Source organism: Pleurodeles waltl, chromosome 3_2, assembly GCF_031143425.1.
Source record: "Pleurodeles waltl isolate 20211129_DDA chromosome 3_2, aPleWal1.hap1.20221129, whole genome shotgun sequence".
Taxonomy (NCBI): domain Eukaryota; kingdom Metazoa; phylum Chordata; class Amphibia; order Caudata; family Salamandridae; genus Pleurodeles; species Pleurodeles waltl.
The window spans coordinates 73,206,600-73,229,012 of record NC_090441.1 but is presented as its reverse complement, the minus strand read 5'-3'; the positions used below and the strand labels follow the sequence as shown (position 1 = coordinate 73,229,012).

Here is a 22,413-nt window from a genome sequence, read left to right as displayed (position 1 = left end):
GCGACAGGAAAGGGCCCAAAACACAACGTGGACACATCACATTTTTTTATAAAAAGCAGTGCCTACCTGTGGATTTTGGCCTGTAGCTCAGCCGACACCTGAGGAAACCTAGCAAACCAGTGCATTTTTGAAAACTAGAAACCCAGGGGAATCCAAGATGGGGTGACTTGCGGGGCTCTGACCAGGTTATGTTACCCAGAATCCTTTGCAAACATCAAAATTTGGCCCAAAAAAACACTTTTTCCTCTCATTTCGGTGACAGAAAGTTCTGGAATCTGAGAGGAGCCACAAATTTCCTTCCACCCAGCGTTCCCCTAAGTCTCTCGATAAAAATGGTACATCACTTCTGTGGGTAGGCCTAGCGCCCACAAAAGGAAATGGCCCAAAACACAACGTGGACACAACATATTTTTTCACAGAAAACAGAGGTGTTTTTTGCAAGGTGCCTACCTGTGGTGTTTGGCCTGTAGCTCAGCCGGCCCCAGGGGGAGAGGGGGGGGCAGAAATGCCCTAAAATAAATTTGCCCCCCCAACCCCCACCCTCCCCCGCCAGGAGCGACCCTTGCCTACGGGGTCGCTCCCCCTGCGTGACAGTGGCACCAAAAAACAAATCCCCGGTGCCTAGTGGTTTCTGCCCCCTTGGGGGCAGGTTGACCTAAACTCAGCCAATCTGCCCCCAAGGGGGGCAGAAATGGCCTAAATACAATTTGTCCCCCAGGGGAGCGACCCTTGCCTGATGGGTCGCTCCCCATCTCTAAAAAAAAAAAAAAACACAAAAAAACACAAAAAAAATATTTGCCCTGGCGCCTAGAGGTTTCTTCCCCCCCTGGGGGCAGATCGGCCTAATAATAGGCCGATCTGCCCCCAGGGGGGGCAGAAAAGGCCTTCCCAAAAAATTGCCCCCCCTGGGAGCGACCCTTGCCAAAGGGGTCGCTTTGTTGCGTGACATTCGCGCGCAAAAACAAACTCCCTGGTGTCTAATGGTTTCTGCCCCCCTTGGGGGCAGATTGGCCTTATCAAAATAGGCCAATCTGCCCCCAAGGGGGGCAGAAATGGCCTAAATATATATTGCCCCGTAGGGGAGCGACCCTTGCCTAAGGGATCGCTCCCCACCTAAAAAAAAAGAATTCATCACAAAAGAAAAAAAAAAAAAAAAATGGTCCCTGGTGCCTAGAGGTTTCTGCCCCCCCTGGGCTTCCCCTTCCATCCCTGACTTGGGGGGGTGGGAGGGAACCCCACAGAGGGAGCGAGAGCGCTCCCTCTGGGCTCTGTGCACAGGACGTAATGGTTACGTCCTGGGCACAGCAGCACTGTGCCTCAGGACGTAACCATTACGTCCTGGGCACAGAAGGGGTTAATAGCACCAACTTGGGCAAGGCAACCCTGGTACACAACGCTGCTAGACCTATCAGTAGTACCCTACATCAAATTTCCCAACAGGCCAGATCTGTTGACACAACACAACCAAAAGATCAGACACCCAGATCCAGCATCGCTGAATCTAGCAATCTGGCTCCTGAGATCCTAGAATTCGGGCACTTACAACTTACCCAAGAATGTATGGAAGTCATAAAGCAAGCCAGAAGGCCATCCACCAGGCACTGCTATGCAAGTAAATGGAAGAGGTTTGTTTGCTACTGCCATATTAATCAAATACAACCATTACACACAACTCCAGAACATGTAGTGGGTTACTTGCTTCACTTACAAAAATCTTACCTGGCTTTCTCTTCCATTAAAATACACCTTGCAGCAATATCTGCATACCTGCAGACTACCTATTCAACTTCCCTATATAAGATACCAGTCATTAAAGCATTCATGGAGGGCCTTAGGAGAATTATACCACCAAGAACACCACCTGTTCCTTCATGGAACCTAAATGTTGTCCTAACTAGACTTATGGGTCCACCTTTTGAACCCATGCACTCCTGCGAAATACAGTTCCTAACCTGGAAGGTTGCATTTCTCATCGCCATTACTTCCCTAAGAAGAGTAAGCGAGATTCAGGCGTTTACAATACAAGAACCTTTTATACAACTACACAAGAATAAGGTCGTCCTAAGGACTAATCCTAAATTTTTGCCAAAGGTTATTTCACCGTTCCATCTAAATCAAACAGTGGAACTTCGTGTTCTTTCCACAGCCAGATACCGTAGCTGAAAGGGCACTACATACATTAGATGTCAAAAGAGCATTAATGTATTACATTGACAGAACAAAGAACATCAGAAAGACTAAACAACTATTTATTGCATTTCAAAAACCTCATGCAGGAAACCCAATATCAAAACAAGGTATAGCCAGATGGATAGTTAAATGCATCCAAATCTGCTACCTTAAAGCTAAACGACAGCTGCCCATTACACCAAGGGCACACTCAACCAGAAAGAAAGGTGCTACCATGGCCTTTCTAGGAAACATCCCAATGCAAGAAATATGTAAGACAGCCACATGGTCTACGCCTCACACATTCACCAAGCACTACTGTGTAGATGTGTTATCCGCACAACAAGCCACAGTAGGTCAAGCCGTATTAAGAACATTATTTCCAACTACTTCCACTCCTACAGGCTGAGCCACCGCTTTTGGGGAGATAACTGCTTACTAGTCTATGCAAAACATGGGTATCTACAGCGACAGATGCCATCGAACTGAAAATGTCACTTACCCAGTGTACATCTGTTCGTGGCATCAGTCGCTGTAGATTCGCATGTGCCCACCCGCCTCCCCGGGAGCCTGTAGCAGTTTGGAAGTTACCTTCAACTATTTGTATATGTATCATCTCAACCTTAAATAGGTACATACTTAGTCACTCCATTGCATGGGCACTATTACTACAATTCAACTCCTACCTCACCCTCTGCGGGGAAAAACAATCGAAGATGGAGTCGACGCCCATGCGCAATGGAGACAAAAGGAGGAGTCACTCGGTCCCGTGACTCGAAAGACTTCTTCGAAGAAAAACAACTTGTAACACTCCGGCCCAACACCAGATGGCGAGCTATGCAAAACATGCGAATCTACAGCGACTGATGCCACGAACAGATGTACACTGAGTAAGTGACATTTTCATTCCATGGTTTTCCAAAACTTTTATCTTTGGCTTGCCAGCGGTCTGTTTGCTGAAGGAAGTGGGTACTTCACTATTGGTACTTTCTGCATCTTATCTTGTCCACTTCTTTCAAACCTGGTCATGTGCGACATTGAATCTGTTAACATTAAAGATGTGCATTTCTAATTGGAGTATTCTATAAATGCAGTGTTGCTTTGAGTGGTACCAGGTTAATTGGATAATGGACTTGACAGAACATCCAGATTGAAAGATTTCAACAGAAAGGTGGCAATCCTAGTGAACAAACTTTTGTACTTTACCACTCTTGCATCTACCCAAAGCTCTGTGAATTGTGATTTGTTTGGAGAGTTTGAGAAATCCTGCTGAGTGTAGGATGCTTGGCTAAGTCTAGATAGCTGTTTCCTTGTAGAAGTCCTAAATATTCTGGGCCTCTCCAAGGGCGCAAGCATACCTTATTTAATTGTTGTATTGTGAAACTGGTATTTCTTTTTTGAAGCGCTTTAAGGAATAAAATGGAATGCACAATTTTTCTTTCCACCCATTTAATCACTCCAACTGCTGTCAGGACTGACTGTTGCCTTTTTTTCATGGTAGGTTCGGAATCTAGACAACCTGAAAGATTTTGGAGACTGTGTGATCTCGCTCCAGGCAAGTGTTGTGAAGAAGTTCCTTCAGGGTTTTATGGCACCAAAACAGAAGAAGAAGAAGCCACAGTCTGACGATTCTACTGCCAAGGCAGAAGAGGTGGATGATGAGAAGAGACTGCTAGAAGAAGCAAAGGTATTCTTTTGAATTAACTTTACTATTCCCTTTCGAGCAGTGTTGGCCTACAAAAATGCATTGGGGAGAATTGTGTGTTAGTGGTGCAAGTGCATTTTTGTTGAAACTCTCCTTGGAAGTAAGCTAAATATAATCTAGTGTGACACAGTTTATTAGTAAAATAAAACACAAGTTTTAAATGGCTGATAACTCTAACCGTGCAATGGATTAGGCAAAGTGTATGATGCTGGGTTGAGTGAAACCTTGCCTAGCGACCAGAGTCTGCCTTCAGGCTAGTAGACATCTGAGGTAATCCTCAAGGTCCTATGAGGTAATTAAGGACTCTCTCGACCTGTCTGGGACAAGGTGGCACACAAAGCTGGGTCATAGGTGGCTGTTTTTTTTTTTTTTTTTTTTTCTTTTTCTTCTTCTTCTACATTTTTCCAAAGGCAGTTGGTCACTTTTTCTCGGACTGGTAGAGCTTCTGTTAGTGCAGTCCAGCAAGCCCTTTTCTTAGCATGCAGAAAACTCACAAAGCTGTCATCAGGTCTTCAATTAAGATTTGACCAATGCTTAGTACGCAGCGTGGTAGGCGGCTCCCAAAGAACTGGTGTGAGGATTTGGGTGTAGTGTTAATGGCTGGGTAGCCTTATTAAAGCAGTACACACTCAAATACCATCTTCGGTCCAGTCAGGTACATTTTATTTAATCTTGAGCTCAACCCTGGATAGCGTTTTTTCCTTTTCTAAGCCGTACTGCTTGCAAGACGTAAACCAAGTCACATGAAAGAAATAAGCCAGCCAACTGACCTTTGAGTCTCTGCTTTGGACTGGGGCTGGGGATCAACTTTTCCCCAAGCCAGGCTCAGAACAAGGTCCAAACTCTACTAATCCAAAGTTCAGCAGGTGCAGTCGCCCCATTGTTGCAGCCTCTGCATTTTCAGCGGGTGCAGGATGGTTTTCTAGTCATTCTTACAATTAGTGAGTACTGAAGACTTCAGTGCCCATGGAATACCAGCAAAGTACCCTGACGGGGCAATGTGGTTCTTAGCCAATGGGCTAGTTGGTCCCCTTCTCTGACAGTTCTGGTTGTGTGGCATTTAGCTATTCCAGAGTGCAGCATTCTCACCACAACCAAAATAGATTTCTTATTTGACTGTGAGGACCTTGGTAGCCCACTCTAGAGGCTTGGCTACCATAGGGCTACATGACCCTGGCAAACCAGTTTGTGAACTTGTTTCCCTCCGTGGACCCTGTCTCTACTGTCTGCAGGAGAGTGCCACAAAAGCCTTTCAAAAGCAGATTCAACTTTGAAGCACACCTTTTTGGCTAACACCCTGGACCACCATCCTGTGGGAGGTTGTCACACCGTTCACACCTTCCACTCTGCAACAGCCTTTGTTCCTGGATTGGGAGTCGTTCACACGTCTCACCAAGCGGGCAGAAAGCAGTCTTTGTGCTAGTGCCTTTGTAAGGCCATTGGACTAGATGGGGCACAGTGTGGCTACTTCTTAAGTTGCTTACTTTTTAAAAGTGTTTATAAATGTTGACTTTGCCATTAAATCACATTTAATGCTATGATTAATTTGATACCTTGCATGACCTACTTTGGTTGTCCTAGCCAAACGTTAGCCGGGTTGGGCTGCAACCTCATAACTCTGTATTAGCCAATGAGGGTACCAACTTTACCCACACCAAAACAACAATTTGGAAGTGTTGCTGCTAAGGCAGATCATAAAACATACATGTCTTAAAATAAAGCTCCCTGCCATTGGTCTTGTTGGAAATTGTCTCTAGTTGGCAGAGGTCTGCACCCTGATCAAGTTGGGACTTCAGTCCTAGACAGGATAAGTAAAGAGGCAACCTAAATTATCCTGTGCTCATGGAGCAAGGTGGCTTACTTGAGAAGGCACAAAGGAAAGCATTTGTGTAATAATTTGTACAGTAACAGTGAAAACACCACAAAGTATTCTGCACCGGTTTAGGAAAATATATAATATTTATCTGAATAAAACAACAAAAATTCAATACGCACAAGTCAAGACATTACTTTGGAGTCAATGGATGTATCTTTTTAGCACAAAGTACCTGGAATGCGTAAAAAAAAAATAACGAAGCAGAGGGTCACAGAGGAGGTGAAGCACCGGAAAGTAAAGAGATGCGTTGATTTTTTTTTTTTTTTTTTTTTTTTCGGCACGGCAGAGGTGATGCATCAATTCTTTCCTCACGTGCAAGGTGATGTGTTGATTTTTTTTTTGGGTACACAGCCTGGCTTCTTAATGCAGTGCGGGAATATTTTGATGCCCAGGGATGATGCGTTGAAAATCCAAAACGTGCTGCAAGGATGAAACTTGTGCTGCGTCGATCTGGTAGGTGATGCTATGATTTCCCAGCTGCGACACAGGCGCTGCATTGATTCTGCAGGTGATGTTTTTCTGATGTGGATTTTCTCACTTGTGAATTCTTTGATGTTCCTGGGACTTCTTAACAGGAGGCAAGCACAGTCCTAATGCTTTTTACGGGTTTACAGGCAGCCCACGTTGCAGCCACCCCTCAGAGGTTTCTGCTTTTCTGCTGCTTGACCAGCTCAGGTAGAGGAAGGCAGAAAAAAATATTTCCTTTGGGAGAGGAAGACAACACCCTCTGCCTTGGAAATAGGTGTCATATAGCTTTGGAGGGGTAGCCTCCCCCAAGCCACCAGTATGCTTTGAAGGGCAAATTTGGTGGCATCCTTGCATTAACCGGTTTGAACTAGTCCAGTGACCCCCGGTCCCTCCTCTGGGTCTAAACTGGTCAAAGGAAAGGGGAGTGACCACTCCCCTGTCCATCACCAGCCGACGGGTGGTGCCCAGAGCTCCTCCAGGTGGTCACTTGATTCTGCCATCTTGGAAACAAGTTGTGGAGAGGCCCCTAGAAGCATCTGAGCGACCAGGTCACGTAGGTGACATCAGTGACCCCCTTGCGATAGGTGGTCACCGCGCATAGTGACCAAACCCCCTTTTAGGGCTATTTAGGGACTCCTTTGCAGGTGGGTCCCCCAGATGCAGTGTGCATGACTCCACTAGGACTCCTGCATCTTTTGCCACTGGCTACCAGAACTGCAACTGGACACTTCAGGAACCAACAAGACTGCAACTCTTGAGACGATATTGCCTTGCAACATGGTTTGCCTGGCTCCTTCCAGCAACTGCAACATTTCCACGCATGTGCATCCTCTGGGGTCGGCAAGACATGAGCTGCACCAAAAAGCAAGAAGGAATCTTCCTTGCAGTGAAGGAGTCATTCCCCTGTATCTGCAGGCACCAAAAAGCAACAATGTCCTGCTGTGTGGATCTACCCTCCTCTTGAACTGTGTGGATCCTGCAACACAGGTGGTGGTTGGAGTGGTACCCTTGGTTCCCTCTGTCTGTTTTGGGAGATGATGAGACCTTGTCTCTCCTTGCAGGACAATACTCCTGTGCACTGTGACTTTTGCAGCAACAAGACTTGTTGCCTTCTGCTTCAAGGGATCTTCAGGGTCCAAGTAGCCCCTGCCTCCAGCATTTCATCTTTACACAGACAGTCTCTCCTCTGCTGCTCCAGCAACGTGAGACTCCTCCAGGTGTGCAGACTGGGCCTCACTGCAACTTACTTTCCCTGCTGCCAGTGGGTTGCCTGTGGGGGCGGTGACTGCTTCTACTGGCTCTGACTGCTGAGGGTCATCCTGGACTCCCTTCCAAAGGCCAATGCCCCTGGACCTGGTTGGTCCTCTTCAGTCTTGCAACTCTTCTGCTACTCCAATTTGCATTTGCTAAGGCTTGTTGGTGGTCTTCCTGACCATTGACTGACGTGGGACATCTTCTGCATGGCTCCAAGGATTTCTCTGCAGCTTCTGGGCTCCACAGCTGATCTTCCTCCGTAGCTGGACATCTTATCACTGACTTGCTGGAGCTTCACCTTCAGGAGGGTGGGCATTGCCATGTGCACCACCTGGGTACCTCCAAGGTTGCTGGACTCTTTCCCCTTTCTTTGCAGGTCTTCCACGTCCAGAATCTGTCCCTAGGTTCCACCGGCCTGATCCACTGGTCGTGACAGCAGTCCAAAGCTTCGACTGACTTCAAAGTCTCTTCTCCCCTCTCCATCCAGCCTCTTGTCTGCTGGTTCCCTCTGGGTCCACTGGGAAGGGTCCTGAATCCCACGAACTCCAACCACTACTGTTAGCCTATGGGGCAGCTACTGGGTACAGGAGATGCCTAGGAGCTGTCACTCAACTGTCACAAGATTGCAGGAAGGTCAGTGACCAGCCAGGTCACCAACCAGCATTGGGAAATGCAAGCAGGAGCTGAAGTATTTGCAGAGTTTTGGGAACCAGCAAGGTCCAGGAGATCTCTACCCAGGAGAGGGAGTCTGGGCCCTCAGCACTCTGGAAGGCCAGCAGAAATTGATGGAGGCCCCAGGAGTGACCCACAAGCGATGGACACGAGGAGTCACAAGGAGTCCTAGGTAGCACAACAAAACAGGAGTCCCAAGTCGCAGAAGATGTAGGTCAGGGGCGGATCTTTGAGTTCCGGAGTGCTGGAGGCTTGGGCTTTTTTATGCCTAAAGATCTCAGAGAGGAAGTCAACAAGCCTTGGCAAGTGCAACAGTTGTGGTGCACAGATATTCCAGTCCTGTGGCAGGAGCAGGGGCCCACAGTGTCCCAAGTTAGTTAAGACGAGCAGGACCCAGAGGAGACCACAGACTCACCACCTGTGTTGCCAAGTCATTGGATGTCTGTGGGACAGCAGATCCCACCAGCTGGTCGATGTCTTGAGGCCCCCTGCAGATGGAGGGGAGTGACAACTCCACTCCAAGGGAGATTCCTTAATGCTTCAAGGTGCAAACGGAGTCCTTGTGACCCTTGAGGATGCTCAGCCTTTCATGTTACAGAATTCCTGCAGGAGCCAGAGAAACTATGTTGCAGTGGGAGTCTTCCCATCAGAAGCAGACATTTAGGTTCCAAAGCAGGTCAACAGCAGTACCAGAGGCCAGGAGCAGAAGATGTCTTGCAGAGTTCCTTGGCGAGTATTGCTCGACTAATCTGAAGACCCACCCATGGGGGAGCCCTTAAGTAACTGTAAAAAAAGGGGGTTGGTCACTCTCTGAAGTGACCCACCTATCTCAGGGTCAGGGACATCATCTTCCTAGCCTAAGCAGTCAGATGCCCCAGGGATCTCTGGCATCTTATGTTCCAGATGGCAGAAGCAAGAGGTCACCTGGCAGATCTCTGTGCACCTCCCTAGGGGAGGGGGGATGGACAGTGGGGTTGTCATTTCCCTGTCCTTTGTGTAGTTTTGTGCCAGAGTGGGAGTTCCTGAACTGGAGCAAACTGTATTATGCAAGGAGGGCACCAAATGTGCCCTTCAAAGCAGTCTGGTGGTGCTCAGATGCCGCCCCACCTCACCCCAGACCTTAGACACCTAATACAGAGGGGTAGGTGGTCACGCCTCTCTGGCAGGAAATCCTTTGTTCTGCTTTTCCAGCCTGAGCCTTGCTCACCAGCAGGAGGGCAGAACAGTGTCTTGGGACAACAGCAGTGTGGGCTGACACCTAGACCCTGAAGGCTGCACAGGCAGAACTGGGGGATTCCCGAAGGAAGAGTACATGGTATCATGCAACTAACACTGGAATTGATGTAGTTGCATGATTCAAACTAGTTTGATACCAAACATGCCTAGGTTCTTAGAAGCCGTTATGTAGTTGGACCACTCGTGTTGACCAGTTGTACATTACATACCTTAAGATGGCTTCCCGCACTTGGAATCTAGGAATTGGCCTGGGGTCTGTAGGGGCTCATGCGGGGTGGGGGGGGGGAGGGGGGTACCCTCACACTTCGGGACATGCGCACCCTGCCCTTGGGCAGAAGGGCCTACCGGAGGGGTGACTTGCAGTGTCTAAGTGCAGTAACCAAGATAGGTGGTGAAAGGGAGCGTGCACCACTTCACGCTGGCTGGAATGGCAGGCCTCTATACAGTTTGCATGAGCTCCCATAGGTGCCACAATACATGCTGCAGCCCATGGGGCACCCCTTATGTACCAGTGCCCTGGGTACACAGATACCAAATACTAGCGACTTGTATAGGTGCCCCAGTATGCCAATTGTAGGTGTAAAGTTCAGCAACCAAATTTGGGGGTAGAGAGCACAGTCACAAGGGTCCTGATTAGCAGGATCCCAGTGAACTACAGTATAAACCTACTGACATCAGGAATAAAGTGGGGGTAACTATGCTAGAAAGATGGCACTTTCCTACACACCATACAGGGAAACATTTAGGGTTCCCTCATTATCCAAAAAGTGTTGCTAGGCTGGCACACAGGCAGGATCACTATAAATGAAGATCCATAACTGTAGGAAGTTGGCTCTGTATGCACTATTTCAAAGTAAGGAATAGTATGCACAGAGTCCAAGGGTTCCCCTTAGAGGTAAGATACTGGCAAAAAGAGAATTCTAATGCTCTATTTTGTGGTAGTGTGGTCGAGCAGTAGGCTTATCAAAGGAGTAGTGTTAAGCATTTGTTGTACACACACACAAGCAATAAATGAGGAACACACACAATTCCAGGCCAATAGGTTTTTGTATAGAAAAATATATTTTCTTAGTTTATTTTAAGAACCACAGTTTCAAATTGTACATGTAATACTTCAAATGAAAGGTATTGCAGGTAAGTACCTTAGGAACTTTGAATAATCACAATAGCACATATACTTTTCAAATTAATCACATATAGCTATTTTAAAACTAGACAGTGCAATTTTCACAGTTCCTAGGGTGAGTAAGAGTTTGTTAGTTCTTGCAGGTAAGTAAACCACCTACGGGGTTCAAGTTTGGGTCCAAAGTAGCCCACTGTTGGGTGTTCAGAGCAACCCCAAAGTTACCACACCAGCAGCTCAGGGCCGGTCAGGTGCAGAGTTCAAAGTGGTGCCCAAAACGCATAGGCTTCAATGGAGAAGGGGGTGCCCCGGTTCCAGTCTGCCAGCAGGTAAGTACCCGTGTCTTCGGAGGGCAGACCAGGGGGGTTTTGTAGGGCACCGGGGGGGGGGGGGGGGACACGAGTTAGCACAAAGTACACCCTCAGCAGCACGGGGGCGGCCGGGTGCAGTGTGCAAACAAGTGTCGGGTTTCCAATGTAAATCAATGGGAGACCAAGGGGTCTATTCAGCGATGCAGGCAAGGGGGGGGCTCCTCGGGGTAGCCACCACCTGGGCAAGGGAGAGGGCCTCCTGGGGGTCACTCCTGCACTGGAGTTCCGATCTTTCAGGTCCTGGGGGCTGCGGGTGCAGAGTCTTTTCCAGGCGTCAGGATCTGGGAGTCAGGCAGTCTGTCAGGGGGAGCCTCGGGATTCCCTCTGCAGGCGTCGCTGTGGGGGCTCAAGGGGGGGCAACTCTGGCTACTCAGTCTCGTAGTTGCCGGGGAGTCCTCCCTGAAGTGTTTGTTCTCCACAAGTCGAGCCGGGGGCGTCTGGTGCAGAGTAGCAAGTCTCACGCTTCCGGCGGGAAACAGTCGTTTTAAAGTTGCTCCTTTGGAAACAAAGTTGCAGTCTTGGGTGAACAGGGCCGCTGTCCTCGGGAGTTTCTTGGTCCTTCTAGAGCAGGGCAGTCCTCTGAGGATTCAGAGGTTGCTGGTCCTGGGGAAAGCGTCGCTGGAGCAGTGTCTTTAGAAAGGGGTTAGACAGGCCGGTAGAGCTGGGGCCAAAGCAGTTGGTGTCTGTCGTCTCTGCAGGGTTTTTCAGCTCAGCAGTCCTTCTTAGGTTGCAGGAATCTGAGTTCCTAGGTTCTGGGGAGCCCCTAAATACTAAATTTAGGGGTGTGTTTAGGTCTGGGGGGTTAGTAGCCAATGGCTACTAGCCCTGAGGGTGGGTACACCCTCTTTGTGCCTCCTCCCAAGGGGAGGGGGGTCACATTCCTATCCCTATTGGGGGAATCCTCCATCTGCAAGATGGAGGATTTCTAAAAGTCAGTCACCTCCGCTCAGGACACCTTAGGGGCTGTCCTGACTGGCCAGTGACTCCTTGTTTTTCTCATTATCTCTCCTGGACTTGCTGCCAAAAGTGGGGGCTGTGTCCAGGGGGCGGGCATCTCCACTAGCTGGAGTGCCCTGGGGCATTGTAACACGAAGCCTGAGCCTTTGAAGCTCACTGCTAGGTGTTACAGTTCCTGCAGGGGGGAGGTGTGAAGCACCTCCACCCAGAGCAGGCTTTTGTTTCTGTCCTCAGTGCACAAAGGCCCTTACCACATGGGGTCAGAAACTCTGCTCTCAGCAGCAGGCTGGCACAGACCAGTCAGTCCTGCACTGAACAATTGGGTAAAATACAGGGGGCATCTCTAAGATGCCCTCTGTGTGCATCTTTTAATAAATCCAACACTGGCATCAGTATGGGTTTATTATTCTGAGAAGTTTGATACCAAACTTCCCAGTATTCAGTGTAGCCATTATGGAGCTGTGGAGTTCGTTTTTGACAGACTCCCAGACCATATACTCTTATGGCTACCCTGCACTTACAATGTCTAAGGTTTTGCTTAGACACTGTAGGGGCATAGTGCTCATGCACATATGCCCTCACCTGTGGTATAGTGCACCCTGCCTTAGGGCTGTAAGGCCTGCTAGAGGGGTGACTTGCCTATGCCACAGGCAGTGTGAGGTTGGCATGGCACCCTGAGGGGAGTGCCATGTCGACTTAGTCATTTCCTCCCCACCAGCGCACACAAGCTGGCAAGCAGTGTGTCTGTGCTGAGTGAGGGGTCCCTAGGGTGGCATAAGACATGCTGCAGCCCTCAGAGACCTTCCCTGGCATCAGGGCCCTTGGTACCAGGGGTACCAGTTACAAGGGACTTACCTAGGTGCCAGGGTTGTGCCAATTGTGGAAACAATGGTACATTTTAGGTGAAAGAACACTGGTGCTGGGGCCTGGTTAGCAGAGTCCCAGCACACTTTCAATTATAACTGGCAACAACAAAAGGCAAAAAATCATGGGGTAACCATGCCAAGGAAGGCATTTGCTTACACTGTGTAAGTGCTTTACTTACCTGAAAAATAACCAAACTTACCTCCTCCCAGAAACTGTTGATTTTTGCACTGTGTCCACTTTTATAATGGCTATTTGCCATTTTAACCAAATCTGTGTACTACTGTTTTAAATCAGTTCTATACTTACCCTTGTGAAGTACCTTGCATTTAATGTACTTACCTCAAATTTGAATCTTGTGGTTCTAAAAATAAATTAAGAAAATATATTTTTCTATACAAAAAACTATTGGCCTGTAGGTAAGTCTTTGAGTGTGTTCCTCATTTATTGCCTGTGTACAACAAATGCTTAACACTATCCTCTGATACGCCTACTGCTTGACCACACTACACAAAATACAGCATTAGTATTATCTAATTTTACCACTGTCAACCTCGAAGGGGAACCCTTGGACTCTGCACACTATCTCTCACTTTGAGATAGTATAAACAGAGCCAACTTCCTACAAAGATAATTTCTTATTCGAAGCCCTTTCCTCCACCGCTAGGGCATCTCAATATCTGCCCATGTTAAAGGGTATGACATAGCATGCGGACTAAATTTTTAAAGACCCTGTTCGTGCACAAATAAATGCGTCTAGAGTTTATTTAAAAAAATAAATACAAGGCAGCCCCTTCAGATCCTGCTTATATTGGAGGACAAATTCCTCCAGACTCCTGGTAGTTTCAAATGCTCGTAAACAAGCTAATTCCAAAACTTCTGGGGATGTGCCTCCAGACAGTCAAAACTTATTGATGCAAATGGTTTGGGGGTTCAAGAAGCCAGTCGTTGGAGAATTGCCAACACCCAAGGACTTTAGGCAAGATACGACAGAGCACACTGAGATGACAGATTTTGTCCAGCTTCTCCCAGAACAGTTTAAAAAAGAAAAACACCAGCATGTACAAGAGGGCAAGTTAATATCTATTAACTCTATTAAATTTGCTTTTGACGCGGCAAATACAGCTACAAGGGGTATGAACACTAGGTTTTATTACAACGACACGCCTTATTGCGTATATCAGGTTTTAAACCTGAGATTCAACCAACACTTCTTAATTCCCCTTTTGTTCAGGAGCATCTTTTTGGTCCAGAGGTGGACCGAGCGTTCGAGAAAATGAAAGGATGCTGATGTTGCAAAGTCTATGGGAGCCCTTCAAACTCCTGGTAGTTGAGGCTCCTTTCGTAAACCTGTCTTCATACAAAGCAATAAGCAAGATAATACAGACCAGTGGGCGTTGGCTATTATTCAACATGGTTATTGCCTGGAGCTTAACACACCTCCAAACTTACCACCCAGAAAGCACAAACTCAACTGTTAAATCAAGAAGTACAATCTTTCAGAAAGGAGCTGTGCAATAGTTAGTTCCCATTCATCAAAAAGGAAATTCCCTATACTTATTCCCAAAAGGATGGCTCCCTTTGCCCAATTCTAGATCTCGGACCCCTAAACCATTTCATTCTGCCAGAACACTCATGTGGTCACCCTCCAAGATGTCATACCATTGTTACAACAAGGAGACTTCGTCTGCTCTAGATCTACAAGATGCTTATTTTCACTTCCAGTACACAGGAAATATCTCAGATTCGTGATTCAAGGCAGGCATTGCCTATTCAAGGTACTCCCTTTCAGGGTAACAACTGCACCTCATGTTATCATAAAATGACTTGCAGTAGTCGCAGCACATTTATGCTGACAAAGTATTCATGTCTTCCCATATCTGGACAATTGGCTTATCAAGCCCAGTTCACGCCAGCAGTTTCTCCACCATACATAAACAACCATTCATCTCCTTCATCACTTGGAGTTCACCATTGACATACAAAACTCTTACCTCCAAACATCTCAGATACAGCCCTGTCTAGGAGCTGTTCTAAACACTCAGTTAGGGTTAGCCTACCCCAGTGCTAGCAGGATTCACAATATAACAACTCTTGAGTCAAATACTCTCCAGCCAGCAGATTCCAGTACAAACAGTTCAGAGAATTCTAGGGATGATTGCATCTTGTATTGCATAAGTGCCATATGCTTGCCTACACATGTTCCCCTGCAGGAGTGTCTGGCGACTCAGTGGTCGCAAACACAGGCTCAGTTGTACGATCTAGTGTTGGTAGACAGCTGCATACATTTGTCTCTGCAATGGTGGCACACACAATCTGACAGAAAGGTGGCAGTTTCTAGACCCTGTTACCCAGATCACTCACAGCCGATCCATCCCTCACAGGTTGGGGTGCTAATGTACACAATCTCTCAATACAAGGTCTCTGAGACATCAAACTCTACACAACAGGTACTTGGAGCTTCAAGGCATTCATCTAGCACTCTGAAAACTTTTCTGGTTCACCTGCATGGCCAGATTGTGTTAGTCTGGATGGACAATACAATAGCCATGTTTTATTTGCAGAAACAGGTTTTGGGAGGGAGGGAGAGGATCACATTCTACAGTTGTCTAGACTAACTCAGTCTCCTGCATTGGGCAATTTGCCACCACATTCAATTGCTAGGGGAATACCTCCTGGGGACAAACAACCTTGCTGATCTTAGTAGGATGCAGCAACAAGTCCACAAATGAGAATTCCACCCTAAAGTCCTACAAGCAAACTTCCATCAGTGAGGATTTCCACAAATAGATCTGTTTGCAACAGCAAACAACGGAAAAATACCCAAACTTCGCCTCCAGGCTCCCACACCTTCGATCCAAGGGCAATGCTGTATGGATGAGTTGGTCAGGGATATTTTCCTATGCTTTTCTGCCTCTTACTCTCCTTCCATTTGTTCCTGAGGATTCTTAGGCAGACCTCTCTCACACTTTGGTGGCTCCCACTTGGGCACAACAACCATGTTTCACAATACTACTCAAACTTTTAGTAGTTCCACATGACTAGCTTCCCCTAGGCCTGGACCTTCTCACACAGAACCATGGAGAAATCACCCGCCCAAATCTCAAAGAACTCAACTTTACGATTTGGCTCCTGAAGCCATAGTTTGGATACTTAGTTGCCTCAAGAATGCATGACTATTCTTAAGGAAGCACTCAAACCCGCAACCAGTGCATGCTATGCAGCCAAATGGAAACGGTTCTTTGTTTATTGTCAAAACGAATTGACACGTTTAATGCAACTATTCAAAATGTAAATGTAGCAAATAGCAAACAACAAACTTGTGGTTTAACATACAATTTAGTATGACTGCACCTTGTAGCAGTAGCAGCGTATCTGAAAAACAGACATTTAACATTGTTCAAAGTTCCTGTTAATAAAGCATTTATGGAAGGCCTTAAGAGTAATTCCAACTAGGGTACCTCCAGCACCAGTATGTAATCTTAACATTGTACTTACTAGACTTAAAGGACCACCATTTGAACCCTTACATAACTGTGCACTTCAGCTTCTCTCTTGGAAGGTAACTTTTATAGTAGCAATCACTTCACTAAGACACGTGTGAGCTTCAGACATTAGCCTTAGAAGAACCCTTCTTCCAAATACATAAGGATAGGGTAGTCCTTTGTACAAACCCAAAATTTCTTCCAAAGCTTGTTTCTACTTTTCACCTTAAACAATTGGTTGAGTTACTGGTTTTCTTTCCTCAACCTGATTCAGTTGCAGAAAGAGCTCTACATACCTCGGATGTTAAGAGCATTAATGTACTATATTGATAGGACTAAAGACTTGACTTTTGTAAAACTAAACACTTAGTTGCCTTTTCACCTCCACATACTGGGAAGGCTATATCTAAAGCAGTTATATGAAGATGGATAATTAAATGTATCCAAACATACTATGCTAAGGCTAAGAGTTCTACCCATACCTCCTACAGCACACTCCACTTGTAAAATAGGTGCAACTGTGTGTTTTTTTTATTTGTTTATTTTTGTATTTTTTTTTTTAATCAACACACCAGTAGTTGACATTTGCAAAGCAGTCACATGGTCAAACCCACACACATTTACTAAACATTGTGTGGATGTTTTTGCATGGCAACAAGCAAATATTGGACAAACTGTACTCCATACTCCTTTTTTCTTTTTTTCCTTTCTCTTCTCTCCCTCCCTCCCCTCTGAAAGACTAGTACAACACCCACAGGTTAGACACTGCTTTAGGTAGGCCACTGCATTAGTTTATGCAGAGCATGTGTATCTAAAGGCACACATGCCATTGAACGGATTGTTACTTACCCTGTAAGCATCTGTTTGACATGTAATGCTGGAGATTCACATGTGGTTCCCCCCCCCCCCCCCCCCCCCCCCCCCCCCCCCCCCCCATGGACACCTGTGGGCATTGTAGTATATTATACTTCATATGCATTGACATCTCTCTAACACTACATTTACACTCCATTCTCACCAGACTGGGGGTAAACAATCTAACAATGGAGTCCATGCACAGTATTACCAAGAGGAAGGGGGTCACTTTCCCTTGTGACTCACTAGATGGCAGACTTATATAGAGCATGTGAATCCACAGCACTACATGCCACTAACAGATGCTTACAGGGGAAGTGACATAATCTTGTTACATTGATTGTCTGCTTGATTAGTTAGTGGTCCAGTCACTTTTTGTGGGTTTCTCTGGAGTGAAGAATGGGAAGGTGGTGCAGAAGAGGACCTTGTCCAAGATAATCTATCTCCATTGTTCCCTAGAAGTAGCCAGTAGTCGGCAGGGGTTACCATAGTTTCATTATTAAGCGTCATAGGTCTCCGCCTCTGTGGTTTTACATCGAAGGTCAGCAGCATCTGCTCAACCTTCCCTTTGTTGACTAGCACCTCTTCAGCTTTTTGCATGTTGACCAGATGCTAGAAAGGATAAAAATGGACCTGGATACCAAAAAAATCCACAAGTGCTCTCCAGACCTCAAACTCGAGGGGCACCTATCGGGGACTCCAGTATAAGGCAGCCTCTAAGGCCATCTCTCCAGACGTTATTCCATCATACCAGAGGCAGTAGCAGTCCTACCACCACACCCTACAAGGGTGCCTGCAGGACCGGGGCAGCAGAAAAGGTTTGCAGTTAAGGGGAACCACCTCAAGCCAAAACAGTGATGACCTCCCCAGATTCCTCCTCCGACCCACCCCCCTGGAAAAAAAAACGCTGTAACATAACACCCATGACTGACTACCTGCAATAAATCACATCCAGAGGCTCTAAGTAGTCAGCCACAGCTACTGCTATCTTGTATCCTCTCCCAACATCTCCCCATACAGGAACATTCTCAGCAGGCAACATATTTTTGAAGGAATGCTTGGACCACTTCCTTCAGAGAGAAAAGGGGCCCTAGAGCCAATTCTCTCCCACCAGCAGGCAAGGGAGTGTACTTTTTACTTCAGCTTTCCAGAGAAAGACAGGCCCCTCTACGGATGCATCCTCCCTGAACATTTCCATATAGTGATACAGGAGGTCATGCCTCTCCTTGAACAAGGCAACTCGATTGCAGCATTAGACCTCAAGGACACCTATTTCCACATTGTCGTTTTCCTAGTCATCTTGCTCAGATGTTACTTGTCGTTCATGGTAAGTGGCCGTCCTTACCTCCGCACCCACTGCCCCCACCCAAAATGATGTGCTCATCAAGAATGCAAGCTTTAGCGCCTGGCACACTCTGGAGACCATCTTGCTTCTCCACAGCCTCAAATTCACCATAAATGCAACCAGATCCCACCTACAGCCTCTTCCAATGCAACCCCTCTCTTGGGGTGTGGGACTAAATTTGGTTACAGGCAAAGCCTACCCCAGCCCACAAAGGGTCTTGACATTTCAGCACCTTGCCAACACTTTTTCAGCCCCATCGTTAACTCAGTCCCACAGTGGACTAAGTTCAGAAAAACATTCACTGGTCACATGATTTGTGTTTTTTATCTTCTGTGTATTTTGTCCTGCCACTTGTATAAAACCTTCTACTGGTTCACTTTGTAATTTGTTTGCTCTAGCACGTTTGACGCACTGTGCCATTTTTTTTCCACTATTTGTCACTTTGGTACATCTACAATGGATTGAAGGCTTCAGTACAGTGTTGAATCCATAAACCTTTTATGTATGTATTCATTTTAGTGCTTGTACTAATTAAGTTTTTGCTCTGTACTTGTTCAGCCAGATTAATTACATAAGATGAGTGCATACTTAAACATTGGCTGTAGACAAACGGACCAAGTATCCCCAAGTTGTATAAATGAGTCAAAGTAAAAAATCAAAACACCATGAAAGCTGCAGTTTTTCATATATATATTTTATTAACCTTTTAATCTACACATCATTTTCTTGAACTGGTTCATATATAATGGATATTTGCTTTCTTTGAGAACATAACTCAAATTAGGTAATGTGTAAAAGTTCCTCTTATTAAATTTGTGGGGGGGGGGGGGGAGGCGTTCATTTTATCCTTGTATAAATAATGTGCACTCGTTTCTTAAAACTGACTTTACTCCAGTCGTAACTCTCAGTATCACATTTGGTGCAGATCTGCCTATGTGGACCAAATATATTATACACATTGTTCCACGGATATACTGTTTGGAAATCCTTGTTCTAAAAATGGACTGTTACTATTCAGTTGAAATGTTTGATTATTGGGAAGTTCAACATTTGTAAAGTAGATTGCAGCTGGTTATCATTTGATGTTAATAGAAGGCAAAGTGTACTCTAGTTATCTTTGCCTGTGACAGTTGTCTTTCCATTTAGGGGTATGATTCTAGCCTGATTTCCATGTACAGATTGTCTGCTGTTAGTAAATCTGAAGGGTTGCAAGTAAGGAGTGCATCTGGAATTGAATTTATAACCAGCTATACCTATCAACAAAATCTTGACTGGCTAAAAGGATTAGAAAAGGGAACCATGTTCTCCAGTATTGGATCTTTCATAGATTCACATGCTTGAATCATCCCCGTCGTCGAGGTGGGAGCCTCACGGTAAATTTAAATACATAAAGCAGTAAGTCAGTAAAAGTAAAACCAGTAGGCCTCATAGGGTATTTTACAGTCTATCCACTTTGTTTTGTGAAAAGACTCAAACTTCCGTATCAACCAATCAGGATTCAGCCCCTCCCAAACACTCCCAACAGAGGCTGAATTCCCTAAGATTTTCTACCGCACGTCGTGTGAAGGGAGTCTCCCTGAGCTCTGTTCAGTTTTTTCCTTATTTCTGACTGAAGATTGTTTTCTCTCAGGAAACTAGCTCCACAGCTTTACCATGTCTGAAAAGACAAAGAAGGGTCTGTTCAGAGACTGTGACAATTGTGGGAAGAAGAGACTGCATGTTGATGACCCCCACAAGAAGTGTATCTACTGCCTCCATCCAGACCACAAGGTGAGAGACTGCAAAATCGATCGCACCTTTAGTTAAAAAAAACCTCAAGGACCATGAGGGTAGACTTCTCTTATGGCTGCAAAAACAGAAAGCCATAGAACATCCTTCCTCAGACGACAGCGAAGCGTCATCACAGGCTTCTCGCCCTCAGAAAAGAACAGGTGAGAGAAGTAGAGGGTCTAATGAACCACCAAGGAAGGTGCCCAAAAAGACAAAACCAGTCTACTGAGGCAAAAAAGGATGTTTCCCACTCGGAGACATTGAAACATTGTAAGGAAATGCCTCCTTGGCATGGTTACCCCCTGACATTTTGCCTTTGCTGATGCTATGTTTTGAATTGAAAGTGTGCTGAGGCCTGCTAACCAGGCCCCAGCACCAGTGTTCTTTCCCTAACCTGTACTTTTTGATTCCACAATTGACACACCCTGGCCTCCAGATAAGTCCCTTGTAACTGGTACCTCTGGTACCAAGGGCCCTGATGCCAGGGAAGGTCTCTAAGGGCTGCAGCATGTATTATGCCACCCTAGAGACCCCTCACTCAGCACAGACACACTGCTTACCAGCTTGTGTGTGCTAGTGAGAACAAACTGAGTAAGTTGACATGGCACTCCCCTCAGGGTGCCATGCCAGCCTCTCACTGCCTATGCAGTATGGGTAAGACACCCCTCTAGCAGGCCTTACAGCCCTAAGGCAGGGTGCACTATACCATAGGTGAGGGCACCAGTGCATGAGCACTGTGCCCCTACAGTGTCTAAGCAAAACCTTAGACATTGTAAGTGCAGGGTAGCCATAAGAGTATATGGTCTGGGAGTCTGTCCAACACGAACTCCACAGCACCATAATGGCTACACTGAAAACTGGGAAGTTTGGTATCAAACTTCTCAGCACAATAAATGCACACTGATGCCAGTGTACATTTTATTGTAAAATACACCACAGAGGGCACCTTAGAGGTGCCCCCTGAAACTTAACCGACTATCTGTGTAGGCTGACTGGTTCCAGCAGCCTGCCACACTAGAGACATGTTGCTGGCCCCATGGGTAGAGTGCCTTTGTCACTCTGAGGCCAGTAACAAAGCCTGCACTGGGTGGAGATGCTAACACCTCCCCCAGGCAGGAGCTGTAACACCTGGCGGTGAGCCTCAAAGGCTCACCCCTTTGTCACAGCACCGCAGGACACTCCAGCTGGTGGAGTTGCCCGCCCCTCCGGCCCCGGCCCCCACTTTTGGCGGCAAGGCCGGAGAAAATAATGAGAATAACAAGGAGGAGTCACTGGCCAGTCAGGACAGCCCCTAAGGTGTCCTGAGCTGAGGTGACTCTAACTTTTAGAAATCCTCCATCTTGCAGATGGAGGATTCCCCCAATAGGATTAGGGATGTGACCCCCTCCCCTTGGGAGGAGGCACAAAGAGGGTGTACCCACCCTCAGGGCTAGTAGCCATTGGCTACTAACCCCCCAGACCTAAACACGCCCTTAAATTTAGTATTTAAGGGCTCCCGTGAACCTAAGAATTTAGATTCCTGCAACTACAAGAAGGACTGCTGAGCTGAAAGACCCCTGCAGAGGAAGACCAGAAGACACCAACTGCCTTGGCCCCAGACTTACCGGCCTGTCTCCTGCCTTCCAAAGAACCCTGCTCCAGCGACGCTTTCCAAGGGACCAGCGACCTCTGAATCCTCCGAGGACTGTCCTGCTTCGAAAAAGACAAACTCCTGAGGACAGCGGCACTGCTCCAAAAGAACTGCAACTTCATTACAAGGAGCAGATTTAAAGACCCCTGCAACTCCCCGCAAGAAGCGTGAGACTTGCAACACTGCACCCGGCGACCCCGACTCGACTGGTGGAGAACAACCAACTCAGGGAGGACCCTCCGGCGACTCTACGACTGTGAGTAACCAAAGTTGTCCCCCCTGAGCCCCCACAGCGACGCCTGCAGAGGGAATCCCCAGGCTCCTCCTGACCGCGACTCTCTGAACTCCATTTCCCGACGGCTGGAAAAGACCCTGCACCCGCAGCCCCCAGCCCCTAAAGAAATGGAACTTCTGTGCAGGAGTGACCCCCAGGAGGCCCTCTCCCTTGCCCAGGTGGTGGCTACCCCGAGGAGCCCCCCCCTTGCCTGCCTGCATCGCTGAAGAGACCCCTTGGTCTCCCATTGAAAACTGAAGGAAACCCGACGCGTGTTTGCACACTGCACCCGGCCGCCCCCGCGCTGCTGAGGGTGTACTTTCTGTGCTACTTTGTGTCCCCCCCCCGGTGCCCTACAA

At 47.0% G+C, this 22,413-nt stretch overlaps 1 protein-coding gene across 1 annotated transcript in view; it reads left to right on the top strand.

The window, feature by feature from the left end:
• Window positions 1-22,413, top strand: part of BAZ1B (bromodomain adjacent to zinc finger domain 1B) — a 249,952-nt gene that overhangs the window by 137,095 nt on the left and 90,444 nt on the right. The window contains exon 13 of the mRNA XM_069226779.1: window positions 3,671-3,856. Within this exon, the coding sequence (XP_069082880.1) occupies window positions 3,671-3,856 (186 nt within the window). The remainder of the gene's footprint in view (window positions 1-3,670; window positions 3,857-22,413) is intronic.